Here is a 14,722-nt window from a genome sequence, read left to right as displayed (position 1 = left end):
CCCAAAGGGCTTTTTTTTTTTTTTTTTTTAAAAAAAAAACGTTTTGTGTGCTACTTTTATTAATTAAATGTCACGTTCTTCGCACTTAAACCATAAAATTCAATTCAACCGGAATATCGTAAAATAGTTTAAAAAGCGCATATCTTTAGAATTTCCGATACAGTCTCGCGCGCTGGAGATAAAATAAAAAAAAGAATTTCGTACAATGTTGCCTTTTTTTTTACTTTGAAATCGTTGAGTTTCTTAATTGAATCTTAATTGAAAAATTCACAAATGCTTTACAAAATATGAAATAGAAAATAAAAGAAATTCCAACCTTGGGCTTCCAAATGCCCATATTCTTGTGGAGACGTACGTTATTGAAAATTTGATGGCTGTAGGTACCGTTGTTTTATCAAAATGCGAGAAACATGCATACATTTATGCAGATTCTTCATTATTTAATTTCTTTAAGTATAACACAGGGCGATAATATTTGGTAGCAACAATTTGAAAAGTGAAATGGACATTTAAAGTTTTCAACGCAAAATGGAAAAACGCAATTAATAGCCCTTCTGGGCTAACGCCGTCTGGGCTAAAAGGTTTTGTAAGTCATCTTGCTAAAAAAACTGAACGCTGATATAATGAACTGAGAAAAGACTGGAAAGAATAGAGAAATGCATGCTAACATTTAACACTGAAGCTGAAATGTTAAACATATGGTGTTATTAAAATTTTTATGATTTTTCTGTTGATTTCTATATGGCGCAAGAGCGAAGAAAACGGTGCTTGATAATAAAGCTAAAAAGACAAAAAAAAAAGGGGGGGGAAGGGTTAGTTGGAGTGAATACTACAGCATACTATTAAACTGCGAGCTAAGCGAAAGCGTAAAAAAAACTGTAATCATTTTGGATGATCGTTAAAATGTAAAGTGTTTCAGATATTTTCTTTATCAAAAATTTGTTAATAATTTCTACAAAATTTATTAATGATATTTCTTGTAAAAGTGTTGAAAGTGTATAAAATATTTTGTGATCAGGCGCATTGAATGAATGGTGGCTTATCACTATTCTATTTTTAACGTAATCCAAAAAAGGCGTAGATCCAGCGCTTCGAGCATCGAAATGTTTACATTTAAAGTTTAAGAAATTAAAAAATTATCTTTATAAAATATTAAAATCAAAAGATTAAGCAATCTGATCTGGATATTTAAATTTTAGTTCAACGCTTGAAAGAGATTTAAGCTAAGCAATTACGATAGGTCTACTAGTAAAATATTATGTTTGGAAGCAGCTATTTAAAATGGCAAAGCCAATGAGCAAGGACTATTGTATTATTTCACCTCAGTTTGATTAGACATTTGTGCACTTATTTAATTAAAAAAAAGGTTTTAAAAATTCGAGATATAGCTCCTTTTCCGCGAACTTTAAACACTGCACCTTTTCCTTCGTTTCATAGCATTTCTCCATTCAGGTTTTTTAATATTTTTATGATAAGCATACTCAATTATTATATTTATTGTTATACTTTATTGTCATTACCATATCATCTTATGCTGTCTTTATTTTCTCAGTCGTTCGTCTTAGACTTATAACTTTAAACAAAAAAATTTTTGTGTATGATACAGATATTCAAATCAGGGAATTCTAAATTTTAAAAAAACGGTTTTCTAAAATTTACTAAAATTAAATTTTTATACTACTCCTTGATTGCTGTAAATTATATTTAATAACATTTTATACACATTCTAAAAATTAAAGCACAAAATGTTTTAAACTCTTACGACAAAGACAGAGGGATATGTTTAATTTTAAAGTTTGCGATTTTTGTGAGTTTTCATAGTGTCAGAAAATCAAATTTTTTTCTCTCCTAGATAGGTCGTCCCTCCATTTATTGCAATTTAATGATATTCTTTTGTGACTTACTAGTGCGTAACATTCTTTAATTTATAATTTTGTTAAATTTAGTGTACCGAAAGTATTTTGGAAACATTTCGATATGTTTAGCAGTTTATAAGGTTCCAAAGGTTAAAAAGAATGTCAGAAATATTCAATGCCATTTCATCATTTGAGGGTCATAACGTAATAAGTGTACAAAAAATTAATCGTTCTAGAAACACTTTGCAGTTTTGATTTATGCAAATAATGATACAGGCTGGCTGTGCATCAAACTAATTCTGTAACAGTATATCGATAAAAATTGTATTTCTTAAAACTTTTTGCAGCAGTCTGCGTATCAGTGCTGCTAATGCATTGCAAGCATAAACCTTTTACTGATGTTAGACTTCATTTTTAGTTATTACATACAGATTTTTATATTTCAATCAGAATTTCTTTCAAAATTTTCAGAAAGCGCGATCTCAAATTTTAAATATCGTAGTCAAATTTATTCTTCAGAAATCAAACATATTTGACATGTTATATTTTAGGATAAGTATAAACGGTTACCAAGTATAACTACAGAGACCGGTGAATCATATAAAAAGTTAAATTTCGTAATTTTTACAAAAATTTCTTTTTATTGCCCCAGAAGTCAAATTTTTGACAATTTATATTTTAGAAGGAATATAAATTTTTAGTAACTATAATTATAGGGAGCGGTATGCCTATAACCTATAAAATGTTAGATTTTGTAATTTTTACAAAATTGAATTTTACTGTTCAGAAGTCAAACATTTGACATGTTATATTTCAGGATGAGTATAAACTTTTAATAAACGTAAGTACGGTAACCGATGTACCGTATAAAAAGTTAGGTTTCGCAATTTTTAAAAAATATATTTTTTAAAGTTAAACGTGCCGAAACATAAGTACTTGCGCCATATAAAAACATTTTCTGACTGAAAACATATATCAATGGCAACAACTGTAAAAATAAAGGCGGCATAAGGATTTTTATAGACGTTATTTATAAATACTTCCCCTAGTGTATGAGCCCATAACGGCCTATCCGCTCACTCGAAATGTAATATCAAATATTGTTACTTGAAGGTATGCGCTCGAGAATGTAATGATTTACAATAATAGAAGTCTCACGGTTACAGTTACAGCGAAAGCATTTCGAAATTTTTGAATGGCAACACCGAGACCACAAATGGTACTGGCCAAATGGTACAAATTGCCGGCGTAAACATTTGCAAAGAAGATCCTTGTAAAGGACAAATCACAATACAAGAAAAAAAGAGAAAGGATAAACTTTTATTGAAATTACAAGTTCTTAACACGTACAACTTTTCAAGGTGCAGTCATCTCACAACACATCCCGCAACATCACAGTTTCATGGAAACCACGGTCCCCAACCTAATTCAGATGGATTTCTGGTTCTGGGGATATCTAAAATTTAAGGTGTATGCATCAAATCTACGAGATTAGTCAGAACTGAAAGATGTCATAAAACGTTAAATTAATACAAATTTCTCCTGCAATGTTATGTTTGTCATTGCCGACAACAATCTTCCGCATGCAATGCGTTATCATCTACTAACGTTGGTACGTTGAAAACTTGTAATTCTAATCAAAGTTTTTTTTTTTTTTTTTTTTTTTTTTTTTTCTGTCGCTTCTCATGTGTTGTCATTGATCCTTGATAACATGTATTTGCATTGTCCTTGACAATGCTCTTCTTTCAAAAAAAAAAAAAAGAAAAAAGAAAAAAGCTCTTCTTTGAAAAAAGCTTTCATATGTTGCCATTGATTCTTGACAACGTTCTTCTTTAAAAAACTTTCGCAATTTTCTTCATGCATGTATCGTTTCAACGCCATTTATAATTTTTCAATGCGCTGGTCAATTATCGAACGAAAAATTTGGGTATTGTCGTTCGAAAATTTCAAATATACAATCTCGAGAATATTCCTTCAAATAACACTGTCTGAAACTTGATTTCGATTGGTTGAGCGGATACGTCGGAAAGAGTTCATAAGTCGGGGAAGTTTTCCTATGACCACCCTGTATATGACTACATTTTTATTCAAATTCTTAGACAGGAACAATTTTTGAAGTCATACATCGAAATAGAGCTGATGGAAAATCCATTTTATCAAGACGCACCTAGTCACGAAATTGATTTCTTTGGAAGTCAGGGGCAAAAGTCCTCTTTTGCTACGGCAGGCAAGCAGATGGAAGATTCAATATATATTGCTCCAAACATCCCAGCGCCCGACTATGAAAATTTGAAAAGCAATTATTCTTGCTCGCTGAGTAGCAGAACTATAGTGGATAGTCACTTTGGGCATGAGTATAATTCTCTGTGCTTCAATTCTGATTATGAGACGTAAGTTTATTTTAAATTAATCTTTTTATTCTGCATTAAAAATAAGTTCTTTGGCATTCACTTCATTTTCATTCTCACATGTAGGCCACGGAAGGGGACGGCGGTGTATGCAGAAATACCAGAGCCCGATTATTATGATGATACAGCGAGCGCTCCAATTCCAAGCAAGAGCCCTTTCGGCAATTTTTCTTATAGTACCATAAATACCCCAGCACCTCTTATTTCTTATTATAAAAGGTAAGTTATTATTGTTTCTGTATACAAAATGAGTCACATCTAGTGTAAATGTAGTATGCTGACTTGCAGGTCATTGCTATTCCTCCTTTTTGTTACGGGTGATATGTTTTTGATTTTTGATGGAATTTTATGGATGGGAACGACTTTTTCCAAATTTTCTGACAGCGGTCTTTTAAGAATTTTCTTTGTGAAAATGGGGAGAGTGGGTGTGATTATTTTCTTTTCCAGAGCCTCTGTATAAGAGATAGTGTTTACTAGTAGGCATTGGTTATTACTAGGGGCAGCAAATCGCCTCGCTTCTTTTGCGGTGTGCTTGCCGCGGAAAATTTCCACTGACGATTTGATGGATTGGAATAGCGTCTCCTTTCTGCGGAGCTAACGCTTCACGCATGCGCAGTGATATGCTTCGCTAGCGTAATAGGCTGGCATCTGTTATACACTATTAGCGATGTACAGGGGTTGGACAAAAATATGGAAACACCTTTAAAAAAACATGTTTCTTTGCTTAATATGGTGTAGGAAACCCGTTGGCATCCAAAACAGCTTGCAGTCTTCTCGGAATGGATAAATACAGTTCCTGTATGTTTGCCAAGGGAATATTATACCATTCTTCCTCAAAACGGTGGCAAGTTCAGATAACGATGTTGGCGCTGGATAACGAGAACGCACTTTCCGTTCCAATGTAGACCACAAAGGTTCGATAATATTCAGGTCTGGTGACTGTGGTGGCCAGGGGAGATGGGACAACTCATCTTCGTGCTCAGAAAACCAGTCCTGGACAATGTGAGCTGTGTGAACAGGGGCTTTGTCGTCTTGGAAGACACCATCACCATCGGGGAACAAAGTTTGTACCATGGGATGAACTTGATCGGCCAAAATGTTCACATAAGTCTTGGCAGTCATGTGCCCTGACACAGTTATCATGCGGCTAGCAGAGAACCACGATATGGCTGCCCAAACCATAACAGAAGCCCCGCCATGTTTCACTCTTAGCAACAAGCAGTCTGTATTATAGGCTTGAGATGGCGTTCTCCAGACGTAAACTCGGCCAGAAGTGGGAAACACTGTGAAAGAAGACTCGGCAGACCATATTACTCGCTTCCACTGCTCTATAGTCCAGGCTTTATGATTTAGACACCACCTTTTCCTGTTACGGGCATTATCATCACTGATGAGTGGCTTCTCAATTGCAGCACTGCCAGCAATTCCCTGTTTAATGAAGCTCCCTTCTAATTGTTTTGGTACTCACAGGGTTCGGTAACACAACATTCATTTCAGCAGTAACTTTTGCAGCTGTGGTCTTCTTATTTTTCGTCACAATTGCCCTTAATGATCGTCTGTCGCGATCACTCAGGACACACTTTCGTCCGCGCTGTGATTTAGCAGATCATGTTTTTCCGCTTTTCAAATATGCGGAATAAATCTTCGATACAGTACCTCTTGAAACACTAAACACCTCGGCTATCTTGCTTACAGAAGCACCTACCATACGTGCTCCAACAATTTGCCCACGTTCGAAGTCTGTTAACTCTGACATAATGCAATGACAACCTCATATAACAGTACTCCGACAACAACTGAACTGTTTAGCACATTTACGAAGTTGTATAGGTGGCGTCAGTAGTCAAAAACGCCAGCGCCACCTACATATTTCGTTAAAATCAATCTTTCTTTTCAAACATGCATTTCACAAGGTGTTTCCATATTTTTGTCCATCCACTGTATCATAAGATTGGCGATTAATGTTGTTCCGTTAAATATTGCACCGCTAGAGTTAGCCCTGACTTACCGGTTTACTTGTGCGATTAATACTTATAAATTTGAGTCACTAAACTAAAAGATTTTTGTGAATTTGTATATGTAGACTAACATTAATATAGGATACATTAATACAGGATATTACTTTAATTACATTAATATAGGATACATTACTTCGCTGAGGTTGTCTCTTGTTACCTCGAGGGTGATTTAGTGACTTCCTCTTTTGGTGTTAGTTCTAGTGTTAGTTAGTCCGATGAATTTTGAGGGTAGTTTTTGAATGTCACTTGGTCTTGAAAGTTTGAAATGATATTTTCGATGACTGTGATCGCATTCTGTGTTGAAATACCTTCATGGGGGCTGGATGAAATTGTGTTATATGAGATCAACTGTTGTAAGAGGCTTAGAGAGGTTATTGTTGATTATTGACTCGAGAGGATTTTCTTGGTTTGCTGATGCCATTTGGAGGCTATATGGTTATTGGGGGTATCTGATTACTGAGAACAGGTAATTGTTGTTAATGATGCTGGAAAGCTTTAGTGTTAGTAAGTAATATTGTGTCGTCTGGTTCTCTGTTCCTTTTTTAGGCGGACAGAGTTTCTTTGTTTCAGTACCCAGTTTTTATTTGTTGTTTCAGTGACCAGTTTTCTTTAAGTCGAATCGTTGTGATTAGTACTGCTTGAACCAGAGTATCCTTAGATATTTTCAGTTGACAAATACGAGCAAGCACTACCCTCACGGTCGGTTTTAAGTTATTTTGATTCACTAGAGGGATTAAAGTTGTTAGCTGTATTCGTTGTTCAGAACTCCGAATTCTGTTACAGTTCAAGAGAATAGCTAACATGTTTGGATAATTATTCGAACTAAAATGTGAGATTAAAGCGTTAAATGTGTGATACTTAGGTACAGCGAACGTAAAATAGTAATCAATGTTATCTGACATCAAGCACTGCACTTAAAGCGGAGGAAGTCTGATAGATGAGGAAGGATCTCTGTCTTCAATGTTGTTTTCTTTGCTTGGAAATTGGTTTAAGAATTTCGGTACATTTATGCAGTTTGCTTTGAAGTGCTTGTATACAGAAACTGCCTTTATAAGGAGATGCGCACCCTTATAAAGTTTTCTGTCTTTACGAACAGCCACCGACTTACATAAGGGAACGAGCACCCACATGAAAGCGTCTCGGTAAGAGAAGATGAGACACACTATCTTTTATTTTATTTTTCGTTTTTTCATTTTATTTATGTGTTTATTCAGTGAATCAAAAATTCGAGTCTGAATTATTGCCTGAAAAGAAAAATTGATTTGAGAATAATATAGCGTAAAATAATACAGTATGTCCTGGTGTATATTTTTCCCTTTTTTTACGAATATTATGATCTGAAATTCAAGAGGGGAAAATTATCCAAATAATTTAATTTCCAAACGACCCTGTAACAGTAAACACATAACGTAAATTAGTGTCGATAAACTACACATAACAATCACATCTTTAACAGAAACGTGCATTCATATAAGAATGCAATATTAAAATTGCAGTATGTGATTTGCAGTAACTCGGTATCTCTCTCCCGTTCTTATTACTTGTTAGCCCTCGTATAATCGATAAGTAATCACAGTAGGTAAAGTGCAGCTGACTTAGCGAAATCGTAGACTGAATATCAGTTCACGTTTGATTCAGTTTGATTGGTAGGTTTTTGTATTAGACAAGCATAAAATGACATAGTAAGAAGGTAAAGGTTTAGCCGTGATCTTCGCAAGTTTTTCACGACTAAGTTTCTTTATTAGTAAGATGAAAACAATGACTAAATTGATGAATCCGTCTTAAAATTTAGTTGAACTTGTTATTTAAACGCATTGTAAAAGGAGAAAATTACACGATATTTTTTTGAATTATTATTATTATTATTATTTTTAATTTTCAGAAACTGGTGCTCAAATGCTAGGGTAAAAATTAAACGAGAAAATACAGTGCATCTTTCTTCACACGTACTGTTCTAAATGTTTCATTCGACAATATCGCAATTTTATGCATTTGTTTTTCAATCTAGTTTGGTTGTCTAGTTATGCTAAGGCCATATCACTTAAGGAATAAAAATTCTTTAAACTATACTGCACGTTCGTTTGCCGCTTAGCTGAAACATATAATATAAATACTTTTAAAGAAATGGAACATGATTTTGTCTATTTTTACTATATTCTAAGCATTGCAATCGTGAAATATTTCGGGTATCATATTTCGACGAAAATATCCATTTTGACCGTGATCAAACGTAATTTAACGATGTTTTTGAGTGCCATCTGTACGCAAGGACAGACTAAAGAATTTTTTCTCCTAAAATGAATTTTAAAATGGATCCAGAATAGATGCTTTTCGTGACGTCTGTACGTACGTATGTATGTATCTCGCACTAGCAAAAACGTAGCCTCAGAACGTTGAAATTTTGTATATAGAACTGCTAGAACATGCACTTGTGCATCTCCCTTTTTTGTTGTAATCGGCTGCACCAAAAAGTATATAAATATGTATCTATATATACAAACTCTGTTTTTCGGATGGGTGAACTCATTTTTTTTATTCTAAAATGTTGGTAAATTGTGCATTTTTGGCTTTAAAAAAGATTGAATTATGTTGCCCCAATGTTCCGGTAGCTGTAGTTGTAGAAGTATCATCAATAGTTGCAGAATTATCAATTTAAAAGTTGTTTAAGTGCGGCTAAGCCTAATGGAACAGCTATATTTGTTTACATTTGAAACTTAGCAGAATAGTGAATTAAGTCACTTTCTGCACTTTCTATGTCTTTTCGCCAAGTGGGGCCGAAAGTAAGTTTTGTGTTCAGTTTTTCACTTTACAGTTAGGTGCACTGAAAAATCGGCCTTTTTATATGCTGGCAGAATTGCTTGCTTTTGCGTAGAAACTCTAATCTTAATTATAGAAATTATTTCTTAAATGATTTAACTGTATGTGTTGTTTTATATGTTTTCATATTTTTCAATTTTTAATAAAGATATTTTGAGTTTTTAATGTATTTTTGCATTGCCGCGAACTGAATTAATTGAATTCGAAATATATCTCCGAAATAAGTTTAAATGAAATCCAGCCAAAAATGTGTATAATTTAATAGGCAGTACAAGGAAGTCATGTGGTGCCCACATCAGACTTTTTATATTTTAATATGTCAAGGAATGTATTTTGGCAGTCCCTGTTATCTTTATTGTAAATCTTAAAACTAATTTTATCTTGATTTCGTATACTACGAAATGCTTTCAAATCTGTTCTTTTCCATGAAAGCATATTTTATTGGAGTCCTATATCATCGTTTACTGAAATTCCCATTTTATCACATTCCTTTATTGATGCGTTTTTTCTGTGCATTTTATTTATTTATTTTCTCCAGTAAATTTCCGCTTGAAGTTTTCTAGTTCAGTCATATTTATCTCCCACATTTTTGAAATTTCAAACATATTTGACGGGATTATAACATCATTTTGATTTAGTCTCATTACTTGGCGTTTTTTTAAAGTATTTCTAGCGCAGATTTACATAATGTTAAATAGTAATGCACATGATTTTTAATACACTACGGCTCTCACCTTGATGATTTTTCAGTGGATTTTTATTATACACCATACCTATCAAAGACAACGTGCGACCTTTATTTTCACAAACGTTGGTCGTAGGCATATACGTTCAATAACAAAACTGTTTTAAATGTTACAAATACACATGTATTGGCATTTTTAAATTAAAACATTAACTTCGCAAAAGTTAGAAAATCTAACTATTACGCTCAAAGGGGCGTGTTTTCTTTAATTATTTTTTTATTATTATTTTTATTTATACACACATGCAAGTTTCGAGAGCATTAAGGTTAATGACGCTTTAGGCTAAAAATATTTAAAAACAGCGTATCTTTAAAATTAGACAGTCTGGCGCGCTGATATAAAAATGCTTTGTTCGCTACAGTTTTGCCAAACCTCACTTTGAAATTGTTGAGTCGTTTGATCAAAAATTCCTTAAAGTTTTACAGATCGAGAAATAGGCAATAAAACAAATTCCAATTTCGGGCTTCCAGATGCCCATGTTTCGGCACCTTATTAAAAATTTAATCACTCCAGGTACCTTTGTTTTCCACAATGTGAGAGACATACATTCATTCATGTAGGTAGTTCATTATTTAGTTTCTTTAAAGATAATACAGGGCGATAATATTTGGTTACAACAATCTAAAAACGTATTTGGACTTTTATAGTGATTCGACGCAGAATGCCGTTTTGAGACTTAATAGCTCTTGTTTACTAACGTCCATTTTAGCTTTAAAAAAAAAAAAAAAAAAAAAAAAAAAAAAACTGAAAAGTCATGCAAATTTGCACCAGAATCACAATTAAAAAAAGTCTGAAAGCCTTCAGATTTTATATTACGCCTAAAGGGGCGTTTTTCAAGTTTTTTTTTTTTTTTTTTTTTTTTTACCTTTTATTAAATATGATGTTCTTCGCGGTTAATCCACATAAAATTCAGTTCAACAGCAATACCACAAAATACTTAGAAACAGCATATCTTTAGAATTTCTCATAGACTGCAGAAGATAATTTTTGTTCTTTTACAGTGTTTGCCATTGCTCGCTTTGGAATCGTAAAATTTGTTAATCAGAAATTCGCTAAAGTTTTATAAAATATGAAATAGGTATTAAAACAAATTCGAAATTAAAAATTTGGGTTTCCAGGTGTCCATGTTCAGGTGGAAGATTACGTTAATCAAAATTTGGTGGCTCTAGGTACCGTAGTTTTCCACAATGCGAGAAACATGCATACATTCCTGCAGATTTTTCATTATTTAATCTCTTTAAATGTAATACAGGACGATAATACTGGGTAGCAACAATTTAAAAAGTGATTCACCGTTTATAGTGATACGCCACAACATGCCGCTACCTTCCCTTTAGGCTAAAAGAAAATATATTTATACGACAAAATTTGGAAGGGATACTTTTATACGACAAAATTTGGAAGGGATACTTTTATAGGATCTTTCAGGCTTTTCGAATACTGAAACATGAAAAATCAACGACGTTATCGCCGAGATTCGCACTTTGTATCTCCCGATTAACTATCAGGGAGGTTTTCCAATTATGCTACGAAAGAGTGTAGTGAGGAAAGCTCGAATGCATTACATGTCCCCTCATTGAAGGGGCCATTGGGACACAGTTACGAGAATGACTTGGGTATGACAAGATCATTTTAGAAGTCTGACTGTGCTTGAAATAAGACGTGCTCTCTGAGCACTGTCCAAAATACTGCGGATTGTCCAAAATACTGCGGAGAGTCTGATTTGTTTTAGTCTTTAGTGCTTAATATCGTTTTTTGCATATATCATGGCTCACTTCGTGAGTCGATGGACTTGAATGAATCAGAATATTTGGATACAGATTTGTCACTGAAATCAGCTGCCGTCCTTATGACGAAAGACAAACTTCGGAAGGATGCTAGTGAAGCTGCTAGAAGAAGTCACAGAAATTATGGAAGCTTCTAAAAAACTCTAATCTGAATCCAGGTATAAGTCTCAGTAACGTGTTCAATTATGTACCAGATATTTACTTATTCGAATCAAGTAAAAATGTAAAGAAACAAGGTTTTTTTTTGTTTGTCACCGAATTTTCCACCTGCAAGAATCCTGATAAAGAAACGGAGACTGCAGAAAAAAAGGTCCACGCATACGTACCTAAACACATGAAAACTACGGATGCAGGTTGAATGGAGCCTATCAGAACAACCAGAGACCTATGCAGGCATACCTGAGATACCCCAGAAAATTTGTTTTAAAAATCTGAATGAGGAGAAACTAAAAAGTGAACGTCAGATAACAGAAACTCTGAATGCTATAGCAGTAAAGGAGAAGTTAATCACGGATATTTCACACGATACAAAAAAGTTAGCTGGAAGCAGTTATAAGAATTGTTAAGAAGAAAAGACATCAAAGACTATGAAGGAATTGTCCGTGCTGACAGTACTACAACTTTCTTCAAGACAGAAGCAGCAAGAGCAATGGACATGTACTACCTTCTGAATAAAAATGTTCAATACAACTCTTTTCGCCAGGAAATATAGATAAAAGTCGTTCTCCGAAGATTGGATGCCGATTTTACCGAGCAGAGAATTCTAGAATCAAGTCAAGATATTCCAATCAAGAAGGTGAAACAGTTTCCCCCGAACTTAATGAGCGTCTTAAAAGGCACCCTGTTTACTTCACGTAAGGGCTAAAAGTGAGGAAGGAAAGAGGACTGAGAATTCAGTATCTTCTCCACAGGAGAGTGTGGAGAAGATACTGAATTCTTTAAATCATGAAAGTTTCCAGTACAGAGTTTCTATTGTTAGCTCTTCGGACACCCTCAGTCCGGATGTTATGCCCCAATGTGTATGAAATGCTTAAAAGATAACCTGACATATAAATACCCTCTAACGAAGGATGATAAACCAACCCGCGTTCTTTGTTCCGGCGAATACACAACGGCATCGAAATCACACCCTGAACTTTCCAAACCACAAGAAATTAATACTACCATACCGAAAGTTCGCATGCTCAAAACGAAGCTCAGGGTCCTCAGAACGAACTGCAGCAAAGAACCAATTGCGAAAACGGGCGAAAAAATTCTGACTTAGCTCAAGAAATTCAAAGCATCCTGATTTATAAAAGGCTTATAAGATGTCGACGGGATTTCTCTGTGTTGACTGATGATTATAGAAATGAAAAGATTCCTCTGCATGAACCTACGTGTTCGACAGAAGGCAGTGGAAATTCTTGAAAACAGGGATTATAACCGTAATTAAAATTTGAAAAAAAATCTGCAAAACCGCCCTTTCTTCACAGCACCACTGGAGCCACTTCGCACTTTTCTCCAATTTGAATACCATATGATTTTAACTCAGCTGATGTTATTTCGAAACGGTTGTTATTTCGATGGCGACTGGTCCTTAAGACGAGAACTCCAGTCTTGCACCGCTTAAATGGGAGAAAGGAAGAGAACCAGTTTCTATGTCCCAGTTCTTCTAATGGCAACCTAATATTTTGTGTTTTATTTTCATGAACTTTCATTAAATGCGAATACAAGAACTGGGGGAAAAATGTGTAAAAAACCACACTTCGCGACTTTTACAATTTTGTTTTCAGCTGCATTTGCGAAAAGGCTGCGTAAATGGCTTTCACCAGATATTTATACACCTTTCATGGTGCATAAATTTTTATACGGAAGAGACCGAACACACTAAAAACTAGAAATTAAATTCCAAATGAAACAATTGTTTTGTTTAAATTAATTACTGTTTTTCTGATTTGTGTATACATTTCATTATTTATTTTAGGTGCTCAAGCAATGACATTTTACCTGATTCTCCAGAAAATCATGGAATTGGAACGCTTCTCATTAGATCCTTAGTTACAATCTGCATTATGGTTTGGAAAGTATCCGCAGTATGTCTTCTCACCGTTTCTATCATAAGAGTGTGTGATAACGGTATACAGTATCTCTGGACCACAACTCAAGGACATGTGATCATCTCGTTAACCATATTTTTAGTTTTATCGTTCCTCCTTTATATGTTGAGATCTTGCTGTAAGAGGAATCGTACTGTCAATCGAACACCAGTTTTCTTATAAATCTGTGAAACATCTGTAAATAAAGCCAAGTAACTAATAAGTGTGTAATATAGCATAAGGACTATAGTTTGTAAATAAAGGCAATTATTTTGGATAAAAATATTTGTTTTTATTTCCTGTACATAAATTATAATTTATGAACAAAAAATGAAAATAGCATTTTTAATTGAATATTAATAATTAATAATTAATTATTGTTAAAAATTTAACTAAGCAACGTTGTGTTCATTGTGTAATAATGTTATTTCGGAGAAGGAATCAATGAGAATTTGGAGTTGTTTTCATTATTTTTAATTCTTTCTGAAGAAAATGATCCAGTTTTATTTTATCTCCTCAAAATTTGAGAAATAATCTATTTTCCAATACCAACCGCAGATACAATATTTCTTACAATCATGGATGAGTCACTGTTAAGGGCAATTATCTTTGCTCTCGTTCTGGGCATAACATCCATTTTTAGTACACTAAAATGAATGAGTACAAAATGTATTTAAAAAGTACACAAAAGTAACTTCCTCTTCTAACCTAAACAAACTTAAAAATGTAGGAATGATCCTAATTTATTGTCTAAACCAGCTCTCTGGGTAGTGGAAAACAGACATCAAGATGCCATTAAGGCAGATAAAACTGCTTAGAAGCACCTGCTGATGCTAGCTGGCATCCGACTTAAAAATGCGTGAAAAAAAATCACTTAATTAATTTGCGTACTATGATAATTTTGTATCACATATATTGACACATATGAATACGATTTACATAATAATTTTTAAATGTATTAATTAGAAAGAAAATAAGTAATAAACGATATTTTTACAACCACAAACATCGCGTC

General features: G+C 33.9%; 1 protein-coding gene across 1 annotated transcript; it reads left to right on the top strand.

Moving 5' to 3' along the window:
* The first annotated feature begins 3,965 nt into the window (after window positions 1-3,965).
* On the top strand, window positions 3,966-13,949 carry LOC118192394 (uncharacterized). Its single transcript, XM_035363348.2, has 3 exons — window positions 3,966-4,246; window positions 4,331-4,483; window positions 13,596-13,949. Exons 1-3 carry the CDS (start codon window positions 3,996-3,998, stop codon window positions 13,888-13,890), a joined length of 699 nt encoding a protein of 232 aa, XP_035219239.2. The 5' UTR covers window positions 3,966-3,995; the 3' UTR covers window positions 13,891-13,949.
* The last annotated feature ends 773 nt before the right edge of the window (window positions 13,950-14,722 follow it).

The sequence above is a fragment of the Stegodyphus dumicola genome, chromosome 1 (assembly GCF_044657685.1).
Source record: "Stegodyphus dumicola isolate Sdum_Otavi_A_Nest chromosome 1, ASM4465768v1".
NCBI lineage: Eukaryota > Metazoa > Arthropoda > Arachnida > Araneae > Eresidae > Stegodyphus > Stegodyphus dumicola.
The sequence above is the reverse complement of the archived record's forward strand: the minus strand, read 5'-3'. Positions and strand labels throughout refer to the sequence as shown.